The 21007-nt window shown below is 67.4% G+C and overlaps 2 protein-coding genes across 19 annotated transcripts in view; one reads left to right on the top strand and one right to left on the bottom strand.

Moving 5' to 3' along the window:
* Positions 1-12656, top strand: part of PANK4 (pantothenate kinase 4 (inactive)) — a 28066-nt gene extending 15410 nt beyond the window's left edge. For 4 of the 18 annotated variants that reach the window (XM_073797249.1, XM_073797309.1, XM_073797310.1 and 1 more), the window contains 2 exons: positions 1-11382; positions 12020-12656. In XM_073797249.1, coding sequence (XP_073653350.1) covers positions 1-214 — 214 coding nt within the window. In that variant the 3' untranslated portion in view covers positions 215-11382; positions 12020-12656. The remainder of the gene's footprint in view (positions 11383-12019) is intronic. The other 14 variants (XM_073797271.1, XM_073797284.1, XM_073797280.1 and 11 more) reach the window with 14 other exon arrangements.
* The window catches only part of PLCH2 (phospholipase C eta 2), a 25990-nt gene continuing 8304 nt past the window's right edge, over positions 3322-21007 (bottom strand). The window contains 21 exon segments of the mRNA XM_073805515.1: positions 3322-3738; positions 3923-4084; positions 4086-4921; positions 6357-6654; positions 8780-8859; positions 9274-9420; positions 9750-9834; positions 9914-10038; positions 10699-10806; positions 11193-11375; positions 11462-11559; positions 11929-12011; positions 12336-12354; positions 12356-12594; positions 14663-15187; positions 16228-16335; positions 16716-16887; positions 18444-18564; positions 18845-19048; positions 19202-19295; positions 20747-20917. Coding sequence (XP_073661616.1) covers positions 3322-3738; positions 3923-4084; positions 4086-4921; positions 6357-6654; positions 8780-8859; positions 9274-9420; positions 9750-9834; positions 9914-10038; positions 10699-10806; positions 11193-11375; positions 11462-11559; positions 11929-12011; positions 12336-12354; positions 12356-12594; positions 14663-15187; positions 16228-16335; positions 16716-16887; positions 18444-18564; positions 18845-19048; positions 19202-19295; positions 20747-20917 — 4275 coding nt within the window.

Raw genomic sequence — 21007 nt, forward strand, 5'->3', positions numbered from 1 at the left:
CCGCCTGGACAAGGGGCTGGCCGTGCTGGTGCGGGAGCGCGGCGCCGACCTGGTGGTCATCGAGGGCATGGGCCGCGCCGTCCACACCAACTACCACGCGGCCCTGCGCTGCGAGAGCCTCAAGCTGGCCGTCATCAAGAACTCGTGGCTGGCCGAGCGGCTGGGGGGCCGGCTCTTCAGCGTCATCTTCAAGTACGAGGTCCCGGCCGAGTGAGGCGCCGCCGCCGCCGGGCTGCTCCGCCCGTCGCCTCTGGAACGTATCTCGACGGCAACAGGGACCCGCGTTCAAATCAGAGTATTTATATTGTGCTTCTGTGAGAGACCGGCTGCACCCAGGTGTGGGCTCAGCGCTCGCGGCCTCGGGCTCGGTGTTTCTTCAGTGCTGACGTGTTCGTGGTGGGGAGACACGACTTTTGTCCCGTGAGACGTTCTTATTGGAATATATTTAACTGTTAAATAATCTTTTATATATATATACATATATACATATATATATATATATATATATATAAAAAAATATAAATATATACGTATACGCCTCTGACAGGACGCTGAGGTCAGGGCGCGGCAAATAGCTTCCAGAGTGAGAACAGAGCGTTTCTGCCTTGGCTCGTTGGTGTGAGGGTGGGCAGCCCCCCCCGGGGGCCCTGCCCACGCCTCCCCCAGGGAGCCCAGCAGTGGGGTCTCTCCCTAGGTGATCTCTAGAACTCTCAGGCCCACCTTGGCCCGTGGGCCATGGCCGCTGCCCTGTCACGTGGCCTCCAGCATCGCTCCCCGGCGTGTCTATCTGGAGAAGGCCTCCCCCGCGCCCCTGCCCCGCCTGGCCCCGCTACGCACGGGAAGGACAGACAGGCTGCTGAGAGGAGGCCACGGGCTTCGAGGGCCCTCGAGGACTTTCAGGGACTTGGTGGCTGGTCCAGTCCTCCTGCTCGGAGCCCTCAGACCACGTGGGTTCTGTCGCCACGGCCTTGCGCCCATGCCCAGAGCCCTGCCTGACGGCAGGCGGGTGGGGGGTTCACTGGGCCCGGTGATGGAGGTGCTGTGAGATGGCAGGGGCTCCTCCCCCACTGGACCCGTCCCTCGGGGTGCAGACCTGAGCCTCAGACGCCACATCGCAGCAGGAGAACTGGCCACGGAGCTGCGAGGCCGCCTGTGCGTGCCATTGGTCTCAGGAACGAAGAGCTGCGCGGGGGCCCTGCTGCCGTGGCCCCGGGCCCTGTGCACTGAGGAAGCCCCACTGCCCAGCACCCAGGTCCCTCACTGCTGGAGCACCCAGCAACGTGAGGACGGGCGGGATGAGGAAGGCCGTTGGGGCTGCCCCTGCAGGGACCTGAGCCCCACCCTCTTTGCCCAAGATCCCCTCGCACTTGCCCTGCTGGGCCAGGGAAACCGGGGCCCTGCACCCCCTTCGGGAGCCTGAGCTCAGCGGTCTGGGACCTGCACTGAACCTCAGGGGGTGCTCGACCTGTCCTGCACCACAGCAGCCCCCCTGGGTGACCCATGTGCTGCACCCCACTCCTGGATGGAGAGGGCCCTGGCCTTCCTGTGAGCAGCCGCCAGGGGGAGCAGGGGGCACGGCCATCCAGAGGGCACAGGCTAGGCCTGTCCAGTGGGTGGTCCATGGATCCCCTTTCCGCAAAGGCTCACCCACCTTGACCCCAACACAGCCCCTCGCCGCCCCCCGGCCTGCACCTACGCACGGCTCAGCTTCCTGTGGTCGCCTCTGTGAGGCCTGGCCTGCGCCCTCTTCTGCCCAGGCCACCCTCTGTCCTCCCGTCCCTGGTGTCGCAGCAGCATCATCCCAGCTGGTCTGGGGCTCCCTGTGCAGGGCGTGCCCTGCCCAGACACCCAGGGGGATTCCAGAGGTCCAATCAGAGCCCAGCTCGGCCTGTGTCATGATGCCTCGCTGGGCCTCCCTCCTGTCAGGCCCTGGCGCTCCCCTGAGGGTCGCTGGACAGGCGGGGGGAGCCTGCGGTGGCCCCACGGTGAGTAGGGCACCAGGGCTCTGAGCACCTGCCCTGCCCTCAGGTACCCCTCTTGCGATGCCCTGTCCCTCTCTCAGCTGGGACAGGAAGGGTCTGGGCCTCCCAGCAGCTGAGGGCAGCCCCTGGGAGGTAATGGAACAAGAGGCAGCGCCCACCCGGGGCTGGAGAAGGGCTGGCACCCCCCCCCCCCATATCTTGTGAGCCCTGGCAGATTGCCCCAGGCTGTGTCCCTCCCTGCCCCCCGCCTCCCCTTCACTTCTCCCAAGATTCTAGTAGCCCAGACACAGTGCCTTGGGGACCCCTCCCTTCCGGGGTTGGGCCACAGCTCCCCCAGGCTGAGCTCCCCCAACCAGAGGAAGGAGGAGGGCCTTCCCGGTTCCGAGGGGCCTGACTGGTCCTGGGAGGAAAGTGGCACTGCACAACTGCCCATCCCCCAGGCCTTTGCTGAGTGTGGGCAAGCGGCTGGCGTGGGTCCCTGGGGCCTACGAGGGACACAGCAAGAGACAGACCGCCACAGAGCGCCTGGCGCCCACCAACACCCAGCCTTTCAGACGCCTTGCCCGGCGCCCACCGTCCCCAGGGCCTCCGACCCTGGACAGTAGGGCTGATCCTGGTGTGGGGCCCGAGGCCTCCCCGAGCTGAGCCATGGGTGGGCTGCCCCCAGCCCCTGCTTGTTGTACCAAGTGAGTCCACCCTTGGGGGGGCCTCTGACACCTCAGCTGGCTTCTGTGCAGGCCAGGTGCCCGGGTGGGCAGGGCAGTCAGCCCCCCAGCTTCTCGAGGGAGGGGCGGCCCTGACGGTCCTCTGTGCGCAGAGACTCCAGGAGCAGCAGCCCCACAGCTGGGGACCCTCTGGCCTGGGGCCCTGCCAGGGCCAATGTCTGCCCCCGATAAGTGGGGCGGGAGAGGGGGAGGGAAAGAACAGGGGTGTGTTCGGGGCTTGTGGCCCTGACCCTGGGCGCGGTCCAGCCAAGCCATCCGCGGGCAGAGGGTGGGGGGCATCTTCTGGGTTCCGGCCCCGCGACCCCGGGTACGCGGCCACAGAGGGAGCCCACTCGGAGCAAGCGCAAGCGTGTTTATTGGAGCTGTGTTCAGGAGTTTACAAGAGTCTACAGTGTCCCGTACAGAGCGGTGTGCGCAGAACAAGCCAGCAGCCGGGCCGGGGAGGCCGCGCTCCAGGTCACTGGGCGCCTCGCGTGGCAGGGCCCGGCAGACGCGCGCCCGCACACGCCCCGCAGCTGAAACCAGGGGAAAGTGGAAAAGGACACGGCACCATTTTCTTATTGTAGAAGCTTTGCCTCTAAAAATTTAAGTATCTTTCTATGTGTACGTGGATCTCAAAAGATCGTGAAAACTCTGCCCTGCCCCAGGGTGGGCTCCTTCCTCCCAGGAGGAGGGGCAGGGCCGAGGGGCACAGCCACACCGGACAGGCGGCAGCCTCGGGGGCAGCAGCTCCGCACCCTGAGCAAACGCGGGCCCCGCCCAGCCCTGGGCTGCAGCAGGAGGCCAGCGGCGGCAGCACCTGACAGCTGGTTGGTGGCACCCTTGGCGGGGGCCGGCACATCCCCACAGCCCTCTTGGCCCACGCAGCAGGCACCCTCAGGGGTGCCCCGCTCCTTCTCTGGGGAGCCCCTCGGGCCCTGCAGCCGCTGCTGCCGCTCCCGGGCCCGGTGGGCCCGGCTGGTGATGGCGCGCACACGGCTCTGGCTGCGGGAGGAGGAACGCCGCAGGAAGCCCGGGGCCCCCGCTGCCCCCTCCCCAGCCGGGACCCCCGCTGCGCCCTCCCCAGCCGGGACCCCCGCTGCCCCCTCCCCAGCCGGGACCCCGCTGCGCCCTCCCCAGCCGGGATCCCCGCTGCGCCCTCCCCAGCCGGGACCCCCGCTGCCCCTTCCCCAGCCGGGACCCCCGCTGCGCCCTCCCCAGCCGGGACCCCGCTGCCCCCTCCCCAGCCGGGCCCCCGCTGGTGGGCAACGTGATGCCCCCAGCCTGCTGGAACCCCGTGAGCCTGCGCAGCTGCTCCGTCAGGGCGTCCAGCCGCGCCCCCCGCCCTGCCAGCCTCTCCCCGGCCAGGCCCAGGCCACGGCCCGGGCTCTCCACGCGGAGGGGCAACGTCGTCCACGGTCAGGTCCCCAAGGTTCTTGGACTTGGCAGCCACAGTGCAGTCCGGGAGGCCCACCAGGGGGTGGTGGGCCCAGGGTGGCCATGGGGCCAGGGGGCGGGGCTGCAGCTCGTCAGGCCCCACAGGCAGCTGGCTAGCAGCCTGCAGGTTGGGGTTGGATTTGCTCTTGGTCACAGCAGGCAGGTCCAGGCAGGCGGCCGAGGCCAAGCAGGGCCACAGGGGCAGGCGTCCCGCCGGGGCCCCCGGGAGGCTGTCAAGTCCCAAGCCCAGGCCCTGCAGGGAGAGGTCGATGGCCGTGTCACCAGACGACAGGCTGGAGAACGGGGACACGCTGCCACAGTGGCTGCCTGGCTCCAGCGCCTGCCATAGCTGGTCACCGCCAGTGGCATCCAAGGACACGATGGGGCGGGGCCTGGCCAGGGGCCACCGTCCACCCAGGGACTCTGAGGGGACCTGCCCCTCGCTCCTGGCCCTTCTGAGCACGTGGCCCAGAGCCCGGGGGTGGCCCCTGCCATCCGTCTGGCTACCGGGGGCGCCCTTGCAGGCCCCAGCAGGGCCCCCGCCGTGGCACGCCGACTGTCTGCTTTCAGGGGCTGGCTCAGCGTTCCCTTGGCTCCCGGTCCCGAGCTGGAGGGGCCCAGAAGCTCCCAGAGCCACCCTTGGGGGGCTCGCCGAGCTGGTGCCGGGCCCCGCAGAGCACTGGGGCCCTCCAGGGGCGTGGCTGGGGGAGACGGCCCCCGGCGGTGGGGGGCCGGGACCCCAGGCTGGCTCCTCGGCAATGGTTTCCAGGCTGCACAGGGAGGAGAAGGGGTGGGCGTCTGCGGGGAGAGGGAGAGGCAGATGTCAGGGGTGCCCGCGGGGCTCCAGGCCCCTCCACGTGCTCACAGCTGCCCCCACCCTGCCCCCCCGCTCCGCTGCTGCTGGGGGAAGAGATGGGCCTGGGCGCACAGGCAGGGCCCTCCTGGGGCCGGCGCAGCTCAGGGCCCACGCGCGGCCGGGCCCCGTTACCTGGCACTCAGCCGCTCTCAATCCCTGACTAGGAAGGCAGCGTGGGGACAGAAAGGAGAAGAGGGTGGTCAGCGCCGGGGTGGGGCTGGCCGTGGACAGTCGACGCAAGGCTGGGCGGGTACGGAGGGGGAGCGGGAGGGTGGCCCAGCTTCCAGCACGCCCTCCCCGGGCTCGGATTGTGACCAGGGGCCACAGGCAGATCTGCCACGACCAGCCTGGGGCCGGGTGGGGGCTCCGGAGCAGAGCTGCTCACACACGCGTCCCCAGGGCCGAGGGCCACGGCCAGGCTGCTCCCCTCGCACTGCAGACAGAGGCCTCGACGGCGAGACTCTGAGCCCCAGCCAGGAACCCAGGCCAGACTCCCCAGAGGACTGCGGTGCCGGCCAGGGGGAGGCAGGAGGAGGGCCTGGAAGCTGCCCCCGGGCCCTGGCAGTCAGGCTGGGCTCCAGAGGCCACCCTTTGGGCTGCAGGCCTCGGCAAGTGGACCCGGCTCAGACTCCCCAGTCCCCAGCCCGGGGTGAGGACGGCTGCGGCCAGAGCTGCAATCACTTTCCCAGCCCCTGGGGAGCATTGGGGGCCTGCGGGGCAAATCATGGTCAGACGGGGGTCTGGGGGCTGAGGGGCCCATGGGACCAGCCGGTGGAACAAGGAAACGAAGGCCAGTGAACACACGGAGGCCACAGTTCTGGACACGGAAGCACAGCGGGGACGCCAGCCAGGCCATGCGGGGGCAGCGTGGGAGCCACCACGGGGACACTGCAGAGGAGCGTCTGGGCTTACCGGTGGAGAGCACGGGGGACTTACTCCTAATCGCCTCCAGCTTTTGAATGAACAGGGCGTTCATCTCCCTCTGCAGGGCCCCCGCCTGCCTGCGGGTGCCCTCGGGACAGCGGGGGGTCCCCTCGGGGCTGCCCGGGCTGCTGGAGTCCAAGGACACGAAGCCGCGGCCGCCCGGCCCCGGCTGCTGGGACCCAGGGCCCTTGGGGGCCCCTCTGCTTCTCCCGGAGGCAGTGTGGGGCGCCCCCCGCGAGCCCGCCCAGGCGCGGGGCTGCTGGCTGATGGCCGCGTGCCTGCTCTCGGGCCCCGGGCTGGGCAGCTGCCCCCTCCGCAGGCCCTCGGCGTCCTCACCGGTGCAGGAGCCCACCACACACTTCATGCAGGTGGTGGCCATCCTGGCAGGCCCAGGGCCCTCGGGGGCCCGCGGGGGCCGCACCTGCACCGGGCTCCTCTCCACCGGTGCCTTACCTCGAGGGCTGCGGCTGCCCAGCTCCTCCAGGGCTGGGGCCTCGGGAGCGGGGCCGGGGCTGGAAGGTGCCGCGTCGCTGGCCTCCCCCTCAGAGCCCAGGTCCTGCGGGCCCAGGACCAGCTCTGGGAAGGCCTTGCGGCCTGGCTTCTGACTCTTGGTTGGGGCGCTGGCCGTGCGCCGCAGGAGCCGCTGGCTAACAGAGGGCCGGGGCGGGGGCCGCCCAGCAGCATGACTGTCCAGGGAGCCGGGCTTTGGGCCTCGGAGGAACAGGCCTTTTAGGCCCAGAGCCTGCTTGACCTGCAAGAGAAGGAGACACATAGCCGGCAGCTGGGCACCAGGGGCCGGAGGCTGCCCAGCCCCGTCCAGCTGTGCTCCGGAGGCCGTGGCCCGGGAGAGCCTGCTGCGGCCCCATGGGCCTGCGCGCTTGGGGCACCACTCAGGGCTGTGTGTAAGGAGGACGGTCTCCAGGGAGGCTCTACCAGGGGCGGCGAAGGCTGTGGCTTCAGCACAGCGTGGACAGCGCCTGCCTGCACCAGGGTGGAGGGAGTGGGCGCTGGCGGAGGGTCTGTGGCTCTCAGGGCAGGTGGCCAGGGAGTGCTGGAGCGGGGAGGCCCCCCCAGGGTCTCCCGAGCAGAGACCTGGCCCCCAGCCCTGTGCCCACCGCACTCTTCACCCCTCCAGCCCCTGGGGCCCCAGCTCCAGCAGGGCAGGCTGGCAGGGCAGGCTGGCACGGGGCCCCCAGGGTGGGCCTGGTGTGGAGAGCAAGATGGGGTGTGAACCAGACAGAGCACCGGTCCCGCCCGCCCCCAGGCACCGCGGCCAAGGAAGCAGGCACAGCCAGGTGCAGCCCCACGGTCGGCTCACCCGTGCTCCTGCCCGGCCCTCTCCCCTGGAGTGCTGCCTCTTCCGGGAAGCCTTTCCAGTTGCCTGCCAGGCAGTCCTTCCCAGACGGCCGGGCCCGGGAGGCCCCTACAAGGCCTCTCCCCCCAGCCTCCCGGCCTGAGGACGGCAGCCAGGGTCCCCAGGACCGGCTGGCACGTGCCTGGGTCAACGCCGGAGAGGCCGGCAGGGTCCTCACGTGCAGAGACCCTGGAGACAGCCACGGTCCCCGCGACACGGGGCACATCTGAGCAGAGGGTTAGCGGCCAGCACTTGAATCAGTTCTCTGATTCAAGATCCCAAATCCAGAGCAATTTGGTCAAAGTTGGCTAGAAGGTCATTTAGAAGAAGGTCCAGAATTCAAGCTCGGAGCTCCTGGTCCCTGGGGTCTACCCCGCTCCCACCCACCCGCCCTCCCCCTCCAGCACTGGGCGTGGAAGCACGGACAGATCAGAGGGGCACACAGGCAGGCAGAGTGCAGAGGGAGGTGGGGGAGAGGGAGAGGGCACGGGTACTGGGAGGGCCGGCAGCTAGAGGACTGGACACAGGGAGGCGCAGGGCAGGGCGGGGGGTGGGGGAGGTGCAGGAGTCGGAAAGGCCAAGGGTAGGAGGAGATGGGCCAGACCTCGGGGCGGACACACAGGAGGCCTGGCTGAGGTCCTGGACCTGCCTCGTAAATGCTGCTCTGTGCCTGAGGATGGCCCAGGGGACCCGGAACCACGTCCCGACCCATGTCCCATGAGCTGACAGTCTCCAAAATGCTACCAGGAATTCACGGATGCTAACGGGGTGGCCTGAGCATGCAGGTGGGGGGCGGGCAGGCCACGCCGCCCCCGCGCTGGGGTACCTTCGAGCTCCTAACAGGGCCGTGCTTCTAAAAGTAGACTTTGGACATACAGAAGCCCACTGCAAGACCAAAGAGACAGAGTGAGGCCGTGAGACACGAACAGCGGGCGTGGAGCACGGAGACGGAGACACAGGACCGACAGGGTGACCACGGACGCATGACGGAGCTGGGAGGCCTGCGGGGCCTCCGTCGGCAGCACCCAGGGCCGAGGAGCACGGCAGGAGAGAGACGGTTAGTGCCGGAAGCCACGTGGACGACCACCACGTGCAGCCTTGCTAGGCCCCAAGCTTAGAACCAGGGACCCCTGGGCTCTGCAGACTGCGGAAGTCGGAGGGAGACCCCGTCCTGGGGCAAATGTACTGGGAGCAGGTGGGGGACGGGGCAAAGCCAGGCAGACGCCTTTGAGGAGGGACAGAGAACCAGGGCACCCCGAGCAGTAGAAGGGGAGGCTCAGGAGAGACGCGAGGGGCCGGGGCTGCCCAGGAAGGGCCAGGGCTTCCATGTGCTGGTGGCCACACTGGCCCCGGGACACAGAGGCGCGCCCGGGGGCCCCGCCACTCATTTCGTGGATGGAGACACGGGCCCGTCAAGGTAAGCACTAGGCCTCATGGCCCCAGGGACACGGATGGGCTGGGGCTGGGGCTGGGGCTGGGGCACCCCTTCCCAACAGCAAGTGACCTTGCAGGTGACACTCACCTTACCACTGATGTCACTGACGGCCACGTGGACAAAGATGGAGGCCTCTTCCATCCCCTCCAGGTACACATGCCGATAGCCTGAAACAGCCGGGGTCAGGCTCACCATGGCTCCTACCCACCCACGTCCCCCACACTCTACTTAAAGGTCCCAAAGCCCTGAATACAACCTGTGAGCCTGGTCCTGGGGCCGCTACCTCCTCCAGAAAGCCTACCAGGATTGCTCTCGCCTGCAGAGCAACCACCTTCTGGGGGCTAAGGGGCTCCGCAGCTGGTGCTACCATCCCCAACCCTGACCACAAAGTGCTGTGGCCTTGAACCCTCCTCCTCAGCTCCCTCGGTATCCCCAGGCCCACCCGTGGCAGAAGGCAACTCGCAGGAGGAAGCTGAGCCCCACCCTGTCCTGGCGTCCTCTGCTGGCCTGTGGGGGACGCGCTACGGGGGGCACTGGCCCAGGGCTCTGCCCTCCCCCACCCCCACTAGCCCCCTGCCCACCTGGCATCATGCTGCTGAAGGCCAGCGTCCTTTGGCCTATGAAGTCACGCCCAATGGGGTCATGGTCCCAGACGAGGAAGCGCACCAGCGCTATCTCAGGCATGTGCACCGTGAACACCAGGGTCTCCTCCCACATGGGGTTGAATCCTGGAGGCCACCAGGAGGAGGTGTCTGTCACCTTTGCCCCACCCCCACCTCTCAGACAGGCCAGTCCCATCCGCACCACAGCTCCAGCCTGGAGGCCACACGCCCTTTCCCAGCACCTCCTCCTAGGCTGGCCACCGGCTGAAAGAAGCAACACCGGAAGGCCAGGCGGCTGTCACTGGGCGTCCAGCCGAGGGGGCATCCTGGACAGTTACGTGGGTCACAGGCGGTGGCCCTCACCCTTCCCTTCCCGGTCAGACTGGTGTCAGGTGTCAGCAGCACAGGAGCTGTGACGGGGCCTCTGGGCGCCCCCGGCCCTCCCGCGTCCTCACCGTTGTCGTCCACCACGCGCGTCTGCTCCTTGCTGCAATCCACGGGGAGCCCAATGACCTCCACCTCCACGAAGGGGTCGATGATCTGGCGCAGAGTGCAGGGTGGCACCGGGGCCCAGGCCAACGGCCCGGCCCTCCCCGGCCCCCCAGGCCCTCCCTCCTACCTCCCCTCGGTCCCCCAGCATGGAGTCCCGCGGCTTGGGGAGCTGCTGTCCACTGATGATCCGAAGCACCAGCTGCTTCTTGAGCTGACCGGGCAAAGGGTCCTCGGAGTTGGGGTTGAAGACGCCTGAGGGGGGCCAGGGTGAGGCTGAGCAGGCAGGGCAAACCCACCACCGGCTCCCGGGGCAGCCCCAGTGTGTCCACTCCCTCCTCCATCCCATCCACTGGATGGGAGCCCCGGGTGCGGGAGGGGGAGGGGAGGCAGCCTTCCAGGGCAAGGGTGGGCGCGGGGGGCCATAGGCCGGTCGCCTCTGCGGCCTCCCCATGATGTGGGCCCAGCTCGCTCCTCCCACAGGTGGACCACGGGGGCTCAGTGCGAGGCCACACCGCCTCTGGGTGATGGGGCCGGGTGCCCGGGGACAGGGTCCAGGGTGGGGGGGCCCTGGGGCTGCGCACGTCGATAACTCGAAGAGGCCACTGCAGATAAACGCTGCATAGCGCAAGCCGAGAGGCCCGTGGGAGGACGGGTCGGGGTTACGACGGGAAGAGACCCACAGGTCGTTTTCGGCACATCGGGGAGAAAACTGAGGCGACCGAGAAGGGGGAAAGCGCCGGGTGGACCTCACCCAGGGCGCCTCGCCCGGGGCCTCGCGGGGCAGCACGGGGAGGGCCGCAGATGCCCGGCAGGGTGGCGGCGCTTCCCTGTGCCCCAGCCTGACCCGCCAGCTGGCCTCGCCGTGGCCGCCCCTGCCACCCCCGTGTCCCCGTCCTGGGGCCACAGCCTCACCCTGGCACATGCACTGGGGCTTGAGCACGTAGCCACAGCTGCCGTTGGCGCTGAACTTGGCCCGGTTCAGCTGGAGCATCCGCCCCTCCGACTGGTAGTTCAGGGCGACTGTGGGGAAGGATGTGAGGTGGCTGGCTCAGCGCCCAGCCCGTGTGTCCCGCCCCGCCGCTTCCTGTGAGCCCGCGTCCACTACGTGAGCAGGGGCCCTGGGGCTCACGTCGGGCACGACCAGGGCCGTGCGTTCCGGCAGGACTTCCCGCAGAGCCGGCACAGCGGCCCCGCGCACCTGAGGAGCCTGGACGCGCACCTGTGTCTTTCCCGCCTTGCCCTGGGGTCCTAAGGCCCCCGCCCCAGCAGCCCCCACCCCGGCGCCATCCTGGTGAAGTTGGCTGGATGCCGCGAAGGTTCTCCAGAGCCAAGGGCAAGCGGAGAGGCCGCGGAGAACCCAGCTGCACCCCCTCGCCAGCCCGGCCGCCCCAGGCCCCAGCGCCCACCCATCTGGCAGCCGGTGTTCCAGAAGGGCTGCGGGTTGTAGTTGCTGGAATCCACTCGGTAGGAGGAGGGGTAGATGCGAGAGAGCTGGTGCTGGTTGAAGCGCAGGTACTGAGCCGGCTTCTGCTGCAGGATCTGCTGGGCCTTGGTCTCGCTGAAGGAAGACACCTGCCAGCTGGACGCCACTGCCGGGTGAGACGGGCGGCGTCAGGGCACCGGGTCAGCCACCCCCCCAGGGCCCCGATTCCCCCGCCCCCCAGGGGCCCCTCACCCTCCATCTCCACGTCGTGGATGCCCACGGACTTGGTGTATTTGACCAGGTCTGAGAGGGCCCGGGACAGCTTCACGGTCTTCTTCTGCCGGGTGGCCCTGCGGGAGGGGTGGGGTCAGGACCTGGGTCGCACGCCTCCCTGTTCAGGCTCCGGGGAGCGTCCCTCAGGTGTCCACTATGCCCCCGTGTTCCAGGCGTCAGGACATGCGGCGGACGTGCTGAGAGGTGACACTGGGGGAGGGGGCAGGTGGCCAACCGCGACAGCTGCTACAGAAACGAGCACGGGGACCCGCGCTGGCCAGTCTGGTCCTGCACCCCGGGGTCCCTGCCCTGGGCCCCCACGGCCGCTCCCCACCGTGCGGGTCCCTGAGCCTGCGCATGTGACGCTGACCGTCGCCAGGACAAGGGTCCCAGCGCGTGCCGCCGCGCTGCCTCTTCGGGGGCCCGGCATGGAGGCAGGCACTGACCCTCGGCTCTGGCTGCCCTGGGCGTCCGGACCCTCGTCCCCCTCCTCCACGCTGGCCGCCTTCTTCAGCTTGCTGCTCTTTTTCTGTGCAGAACCAGGGCAGAGTCAGGACTGCTGGAGCGCCAGGCCCAGCCGGGCTGTCTGCAGAGACCAGGACACTGCGAGGGAAGGGCCTGCAGCCCTGGGGTCCCGGCGCCCACCCTGCACCCGGGCCTGCCCCCTCTGCAGTGCCCTGCTTGGCCCGGGCCCTGGGTGACCTGCACTCCGGGCGTCGACCATGGACCGGGGGAGGGCCATCGAGGCACCTGCTCCATCCAGCCCCGACCAGGGCCTCAGGAATCCCAGAGGCCCTCGGTCCTGGAGGAGACCCCCCAGCTCTGGCTGGCGCACGTGGGGAGCCCGGCAGACCTTGCGCTTCGAGAAGCTGCGCGAGGAGCCGGCTGTTCCGTCTGCTGGTTCCGGCCTCCTCGGCCTGGGAGGAGAGACAGGCAGGGGGGCTGGGTTGGGATGGGCAGCTCCCCCCAGAGGCCCCAGGCCGCCTCCCTGGAAGGGAGGGAGATGGGAGGGGCGTGGAGGAAGTGTGCGGGGAGCAGAGGCCTGAGAACAGCGCTTGCTCGCGCGCCCGTATCAGCTCCCCACGATGTGCCGTTCGACGCTCCTCCAGTGCCTAGTCTTGATTTCTTCCCATGGATGGTGACGGCCTAATAAATGCCGTTTGTGTGTCCGGAACATTCCTCGGCGTGCCCGCTTAGGTCATCCTCATACGGGGGTCCCGCAGCTCAGGAGTCCCCGCCTGCTTCTTGCAGCGGCAAAGCTATTACCTACTTAGACAATCCCCTGGGCTGTGGCCATTACCGTTACCGTATGCACTCGGGGCTACGGTGAGCCTCCTGAGGCTGCAGGACCAGCTTCTTCGCTGCTGTTTACAGAACATGCGCGTTGGCGGCTCCCCTCCTGCCCCCACCCGAGGGGCCCCCGCGCCTGTCCCTCCCCCCTCTGGGGCCGAGGCACAAAGCTGTCATCCATCCTGAAGCTCGGTCACACCTCTGGAGCGGCTGGGAGTCTGTGCCAGTGTCCCCGAGGTCCCTCGTCACAGCCGTCACCAGCCGCCCCCCAGCCCCTTCCACAGATGCCCCGCCCCCGCCCCCGAACTCTCCCAACTTTGCTCAGGACGTGCCCACCAGGGCGGGAGCCGGCTTCGCAGCCGAGGTTCCCTGTCAAGGAGGGGCTTCAGCCAGGGGCACACACATCTGCACGTATCTGCACACGCACCCTGCGTGCACCCACGCGAGCTTGTGCGCACCCCCCTGTGGGCGCCCCTGCGCACACACGCCTCCCTCGGCCATGCCCCTGCCTGGCTCGCTGGCCTCACCCAGGAAATGAGCAGAACCACCGAGCAGGGAGCCTGGAGCTCAAGGGCGAGCTGCGAGGCCCCCCCAGGCCCGGCCAAGGAGGGCAGAGGGGTAGGGACAGCCACGGGGCCACCCCCCACCCCCTCCTCCGCCCCCTGGGGAGTGCTGTCTCCCACCCGCCGGCTGGCTGCCCGGAGGGGCGCTGGTCCAGAGCCCAAGGCGCAGCAACGGAGGCGCTCAGAAAACCCGCGAGCTGGCAGAGGTCGGGAAGCGGCGTTCACGGTGTGTCAGGAGCCGGCGGGGTTGACCCACCCCTTGGCTCTTTACACCCCGTGGTCACCCAGCACACGAGCACCCCTGAACCTGGCCACAAGCGCGGAGAGGCGCCTGCTGGCCCAGATCCTGGAGAAGTGCTGCGGCCACAGCCAGGATCTGCTGTCACCCACTCCCACCGCGCGCACCCCAAGCTCAGCAGGGGAGGCGGCACCCGCGTGCCGTCCTCGGGGGGTGTGGGAAGCCCCTCCCACCAGGACACAGCGCCTGACGGGCCTCGTGCTCGCAAAATGGGGTCTGCGGGGCCCACGGGCACCCTCCTGGCCCCGAGGCCAGCTGCCCCGCCCATCACAGCCCGCTCAGGGCGCCGGCTTTCGGGCCACTCAGCTCATGGCACCACATATCCAGCGTTTGCCGGCCCCTCCAGACGGCCCCACAACTGCTCAGCCGCACTGGCCCGGCCCCCATATGCTTCACGTCCGCCCTGACGGCCCCCACACTGTTCTCCCACAGAGGAACCTCCCAGAGCTCGGCGGCCCTTCCCTGTGCGGCTGGAGGGCCTCCGGGTGGGGGGCTGCACAGCTGCCCAGGATCACTCGGCTCTGAGAGCCTGGAGCCCCTCCCTGTCACCACCAGACCCCCCAGGCCACACCCAGGTCCTCTTCGGCAAGGAGCTGCAGGTGCCCGGGGGCTGCCAGCCCACTCCTGCCCACAGGCAGGGAGGGTGTGGGCTAGAGGAGCTGTCCGCAGGCCTCCAGGGGACAGGCTGTCAGCCACACACAGGGCAGCCCCTCCCTGGCCATCTGCCTGTGACAGGGTGACAGCTGGGGGTCCCTCGTGGTGAGAACTGGAACAGCCAAGTGTGAGCTCCTGGAGGACCCGGGGTGGAGATGTGCACCAGGGGCAGTGTGTGTGTATGCGTGCAGGTGTGTGTGTGTGCGTGCAGGTGTGTGTGTGTGTGCAGGTGTGTGTGCAGGTGTGTGCAGGTGTGTGTGTCTGGCCACGTTTGGAGGGACAGGTGTGTGTGCGTGCAGGTGTGTGTGTGTGTGCAGGTGTGTGTGCAGGTGTGTGTGCAGGTGTGTGTGTGTGGCCAGGTTTGGGGGGTCAGGTGTGTGTGCGTGCAGGTGTGTGTGTGCGTGCAGGTATGTGTGTGTGCAGGTGTGTGTGTGCAGGTGTGTGTGTGTGTGCAGGTATGTGTGTGTGGCCAGGTGGGGGGGCAGGTGTGTGTGTGTGCAGGTGTGTGTGTGCAGGTGTGTGCAGCTGTATGTGTGTGTGGCCAGGTTTGGGGGGGCAGGTGTGTGTGCGTGTAGCTGTGTGCGTGCAGGTGTGTGTGTGTGTGCAGGTATGTGTGTGTGGCCAGGTTGGGGGGGGGCAGGTGTGTGTGTGTGCAGGTGTGTGTGCACAGCTACGCAGAAACCTCACGCTCCGGCCCCTCTCCCAGCTGCAGGCCGACCCCGCCTGCCTCGGGGCTCCCACCTTTTTGGCCTCTGCCGTGTGCCCGAGTTTGCCAGGCGGGGGCAGTGTGGACGCGGTGAAGTCACTGGGGTCTTCGCAGTCCCGAATCTTCGCCTCCTTCATTAGGGAATCCAGTTTCCTCTTGGCAATGTTTTCCACACGCTTCAGATTGGTGGAGGCCTGCAAGAGGCGGACGGCCAGCCCCTTGGCCTCGGTCCCCAGCTTGCGGGCAGCAGCGGGGACAGCGTCCGGTCTCGGGCAGGGCCAGCACCACTTCACGCTCACCCCACGTGAGCTCCAGCTCACGCCTGGAGCTGGCTCCAGGCTCGCTCCCACATCACCTTGCTGTGCACCCCGGCATGTGATTTGTCCCGGGGCCTCAGACAGTGCCGAGCAGGCCCTGAGCCCAGGCCCATCTGATTCTAACACCTGTCTCCTTCAGGTGCACGATGCTGCCCGCCGGACCAAGTGGACCGCTCACCGGGCACCCGGCGGCCGCTCTGGGCTCTGAGAGCCGCTCAGCAGCTCAGGATCTGGGAACCCACCACCAGCCACCGTGCACCTCAAGGAGATGGATGGGGTGGGGACAGACCCCAGCGTGGCCCTGACCAACTGGAACCCTCCAGGCAGGGCCTGGGCCTTGGGCATCTGGGCACCCGCATGCCCAGCCAGGCTGGAGTGGGTGCAAGGTGGCCACCACAGACCGAGGGCTTACTATCACCCCTGGCCAGGCAGGGAAACCTGCTCCAGGGAAACCTGCAAACCCACCCAGAGCGGCAGGAATCCACTGCCTCAGGGCTTTCTAAAACAATTAGCCAGCCGCACAATTATTCTCCCATCCGATGGCCCCTCAGGGAGAAATAATACCTTGGCGGTACCCAGAAGAGGGAAGAGGCTAATTAGAGCGTCCCCACCCCCACCCCCGCCTGCCGCTCGGCTGCTCAAAGCCCTTGTGGACTCCTCAGCCTCAGCCTCCCAGCATTGCCCCTGGTCCCAGCGACTCTCTGAGAAGAGGTGACAGCCGCTAGCTGGGAACTCGGGGTTCGTGCCCTGTGTGGAGGGCTGGGCAGGGGGGTGCCCAGCAGCCTGGCAGCTTTGCAAATCACCCTCAGAATCTGCCCCCTGCCCCTCTGTCCCTGCCACCTCCCTTCTACGAGGCTTGAGCTGGCTGTTCAGGTCTGCAGCTCCACCGGCCCCCAAAGCCCCCCACCCCCACTCACATCCCCGTTGAGGAGCTTGCAGTCCTCATCGATCTCGTCTGCACTGTCCTCATCAGACACCTCGCCCTCCTCAGCGTCCTCGCTGATGTTGGCTGGGAGCTTCTTGCCCTGGGGGAGGAGGTGGACCTCGGCAGGGGCCCTGTGGGAAGTGCTGGGGGGCCGGCACCCACAGGAGCAGCAGCAAAGCGTAGGAGCCTTTCCCAAGCTTGCTTGTGGCTCTCAGGCCGGGGGCAGGGCCAGCCCACCCATCCTTGCGGCAGCGGCGTGGGAGGGACATGCCCGGGTGTGATGCCAAAGGCCCCAAGTTGATTGACAGCCACGGGGAGAAGGAGGCCAGGTCAGGGGCAGGCTTGCCCTGTGGCCCCTCAAATCTATCGCAGATGGCGCGGAACCCCAGCAGGGCCTTGCCCTTGACCTGACTGCAGGTTAGAGGTCGGAGGTCGGAGGCTCAGCAGGACGCTGGCCCCAGGGGGGTAGGCAGGGCTCACCTTCACCAGGATCTTGCCCTTGAGCATCTGTGGAGAGGGTAGCGTGGTGGCATCCTCGCTGCTAACTGATGACAAGTCCAGCTTGTCCCCAAGGATGTCGGTCAGATACTGGGCCATCTTCTTCTGCTGGACGACACTGCAGTGGTTCTCGATGGACAGAATCACTGGATACCTGTGGCCCCGAGAGGGAAGGAGCAGAATAAGGCCAGGGGAAGGCTAGGTCTCACCTATGTAGGACTGCAGGTCACCTGCACCACTGGATGAGGAGGAATCTTCACAGGAGCCCAGGATAGACGGGGCTGCCAGCCACTCTGGGAAGGGGCCCACCAATGGCTTTCAAAAGCAAGAGAGTGTGGGGGAAAGGAGCTGGGAGACCTTAGGGATGGGTAACGGAGGCATGTACTTCTTCTCCCAATAAGAAAATAACAAAGGCGAACAGAAACTCCAGGAAAAACAAAAGGAAACGTTCAAGCAAGTCATGGTTTGAAAATGACGTGGGGGACCTCCCTGGTGGTCCAGGGTTAGGGCTCCGCCCTTGCACTGCAGGGAGCCCAGGGTTAGGGTTAGTCCCCCTCTGGTGGGGGAACTAAGATCCCACAAGCCACAGAGCACGGCCAAAAAAGAATGGCGTGGACTACACCGAGGTGCAATGGATAGACCGTGAGAGAGATAATCCCATTCACCGAGATACTGCAGACGCTGTCCTGTGCGTGGCCCTGGGGCCCAATAAGGAGGGAGACATAGCCTGGTACACACCATCGGGGGAACGTCATTATTACCTACGTGGTGCAGAGTGGGGAGTGCAGAGTGGGGAGTGCAGCGCGTGGACTTTCATGGTAAGTTCTTCAGTTGTTAATTTCCTTAGTCATGGGCACATTTACTTGGATTTTTGCCAAAAGGCAACAGAATCCCTTTGGAAAATGTAAATGACCCCGACCTAGAGGTCAGAAACTAGAGCAGGAGGGGGGCGAGTCCTGCGACGTGAGAGGCACGGCCTGGGGCAAAGGTCCGCCCCGCCCCATCTCCCAGTCAGGGCGCTGAGGCCTGGGGGAGGACCTTGTGCCCACAGAGATTATGCTGGCATGGGAGGTGCAAGCCCTGTCCTGAGACCCCAGCAGGAGACCTGTGTGTCCCAGCCCCCCTGCCCTGAGACGCCCCCTCACCTGCAATTCCAGAGGCCAGAAGGCCCTGCAGAGATCCCTCCCTCCCACTCCCTTCCAAGACACAGCCTGTGCCAGGTCTTCCCGGAGGGGCACCCCTGTTTCTACTTCTTAAATCAGTCTCGCTTCCCCTCCCCCCTCCTTCACCCTCACCCGCGAGCCTCACTGAGCTGAGACTCGAGGGTAGCAGTGTGGGGAGGCCGTCTTCTATTCCCAGAAACTAAACTGGATTTTGTTCAGCAGTGTCTCTAGCCGTTCTGAGTGACGCAAGTTGAGTCTGGACACAGAGTAACTTCTTAAGAGCAATTAGTGCCACCACTGTGGAAGGCCTCTGACACCAGGTGTCTGTGGCCCGGAGCCGCTGACACACACGTCCTGCCTGGCCCAGCTGCTGCTCCTGCGTCCACCGCCTTCCCTCTCCTCTGCCCCTGCCCTGCCCCCACCCTCAACAAGAAACCAGCCGCCAAAAGGCTGCGCTGCTCCGCAGAAAGGATGTACCGGAGGGGCAGGATGAGGCCCTTGAGCCCCTCCCCCCACCCGGGCCAGCCCCCCAGTCCCAGCCACTCACTCGCTCTTGACAAAGGCGTATTTGTTGATGGTTTCAATGACGTCTTTGAAGAGGATCTTGGAGGTCAGAGTGTAGCCATGGTGCACAATGGGCTCCCCGTCAGGCCCATCCCAGCAGTCCACTGCAGGCACACAGGCCTCAGTGGGTGCCAGGGCCCGGACCACCACTGCCCAGAGACCCACGGCCCGTGGACGCTAACCGGAGGCGGTCCTCTTGCGCCGCAGTTAACACCAGGAGAGACGTATCCCGGCCCCGGCCAGGCAGAGGGCACAAACCGTGCCCAGAGACTCCAGAGGGCTCCTCGGGGCCACCCCGCCCTCCCACAGGAGACATCAGCCCACGGCCTAGGCCCGGCCCCTGGGGCCGAGGGGCGTGCTGGGTCCCAGAGCCCCAGCACTCACCCTCCACGCAGCGGCAGCCGGACTGCAGGACCCAGGCGTACATGTCCACCCTCGACTGGGACATGAGCTGGTCGCCCACGAGGTAGGTGTTGTGAGACGAGGTGATGAAATAGTGGCTCAGCGGCCACGTCATGTCCTGGTGTACGCGGTGGTGCTCCGGGTTGAAGATGTCGCCAGCGGGGCTCCGAGTGTAGTTGGTGAAACCTGCTGGGGGGGCGTGGTGGGGGCAAGGGGCTCAGCCCCGTGTGCCAGCCCCACTGTGGGCTCATCTCGGGACCGCCCGCCCCCGTGCCGCGTGGACCCCTCCGCACCCCGCTGATCCGGCAGCGCAGCTGGGCCGGCGTGGCGCCCACTCACCGTCAATGCCCATGGTCCCCTTACTCTTGTTCTCCGGGCAGGGCTCAAACTGCTCGATGATGTCACGGCAGCTCTCGAGGGTCACGCCCGTCATCTAGGCCAGAGCAGGGGCTTGAGGCCAGGCTGGCCCATCTCCGGCCCCACCGCGGGCCGCCTCCCGCACGGGCGCTGACCACGCGAGGCTGAGGCCCTGGTCCCTGCGGCTGCTCCCCCGATTGGGGGCTCACTGGCCACCCCCAGTGGCATGAGACTTGGGACTCAGGGACCAGCAGACTCCAGAGGGTCCCCTGGGTTTGGAGGAGCTGGTGCTGACCGAGGACCCTTGGCATCATCAGCCGGGCCACCCGCCACCGCTGCTGTGTTAGGGGTCTCGAGGGCTGTGGACCAGGGCGGGCTGGCAGGGAACGAGGCCTGCTGTGAGAAGGACCACGTCCCACCTTGGAGGAGCCCAGGGGGCTCACCTGGCCCCTCCTGTCGCCTCCCCAAGTCCCTCGCAAGAAAGCTGTGCGTGGCAGCCGAGCCCAAGGTGGCCTTGCCCATTGGTGGACCCGTGTGTCAGAGGCTGAGTGATTTCCCAGGGCCCCACAGTGCAGCCCCCGGGAGCCTCCCACTCCCAGAGGCAGGCCCACCAGCAGGGCTACCTGGACGTCCCCAGGAATGTGGGGATGGGTATGTAGTGGGGGGAGGGGGCAAATGGGGTCAGAGCTTGGAGCAGCTGTGGACCCAGGAGGCCCAGAGTCAGGGGCCAGGGCTCAAACCACCCAGCCGGTGGATAGTTCGGGCCGCAGACGGTAAGAAGAGCTCTGGAGAGCTTAGGGCAAAGGTCAGGGAGCAACAGGTCAGTTCTACCCATCCCAGCCCGGGTCGCGTTCCCTCCCTCCACCCCTGTCGGAACAGCGGCCCCTCAGCCTCACTCGGGCGCTGCCCACGGTAGCCGCACCCACGCCGTCTGCGGTCCGAGCCCCCCTGTGGCAGCGCTGTCCCCTCAGGGGGTGGCCTTCCCCCCCCCAACCCGGGCCTGGGAGGAGGGGTCCAGACCCCTGAGCCAGGCGGGGAGCACTCGGCCTCTCAGGACGGATAGGGCGCCTGGGGCCGGGGACGGTAGAGGCAGGCGCACCCTGCTGGCACCCAGAAGCACCCGCACGTCTGCTGGACAAATGTTGGAGTGAGTTGGCAGTGGGCCCAGAGCCCTGGGGGTGGGAGCCGGCCAGACCCACGTGGCTGGACCAGGCCCGAAGGCTGGGCCAAGGGACCTAGGCCAGAAGATGCTCGACGCCGGTGCCGGGGCCGGGGTCAAGCACGGGCTCCCCTCTGGGAGCTCCGGGGGGGCCATGGTCAGGGCTGAGCCCCTCTCCTTCCCCACTGGCTTGGAGGCGGTGGCCCGAGCCAGGAACTGAGGCAGGTGCAGTAAGGGGGCCTCAAATGCCAGACTGGTGCCCACACTTCCCCAAGCTCTCAGCCACACTGTGGACGGGCTCAAATGCCCCGGGAGGCCGCGGTGAGGCCGCAGCTGCCAGGAGCCCGGCTCCTGCCGGGGACGCTCACCTTCTGCTCCACCTCCAGGAAGCGCTGCAGGTCGGCGGCGTCCAGGTGGTCTTTGTGCTCGCTGTAGGCCAGCATGAGCAGGTAGAGGTCCCGGCGGGTGGACATCATCTTGTAGAAGGCACAGAACTCCTCGAAGCCCAGTGTCCCCTGGTGGTCGTCTGTGTCTGCTTCCTGTAACGCAAGGCCTCCAGGTCCCCTCACATCCCACCCCGGGCCTCAGCCGCGAGGGTACCTCCAAGCTCCCCATCCCTCAGTCAAGCC

Source organism: Tursiops truncatus, chromosome 1 (genome assembly GCF_011762595.2).
Source record: "Tursiops truncatus isolate mTurTru1 chromosome 1, mTurTru1.mat.Y, whole genome shotgun sequence".
Lineage (NCBI taxonomy): Eukaryota > Metazoa > Chordata > Mammalia > Artiodactyla > Delphinidae > Tursiops > Tursiops truncatus.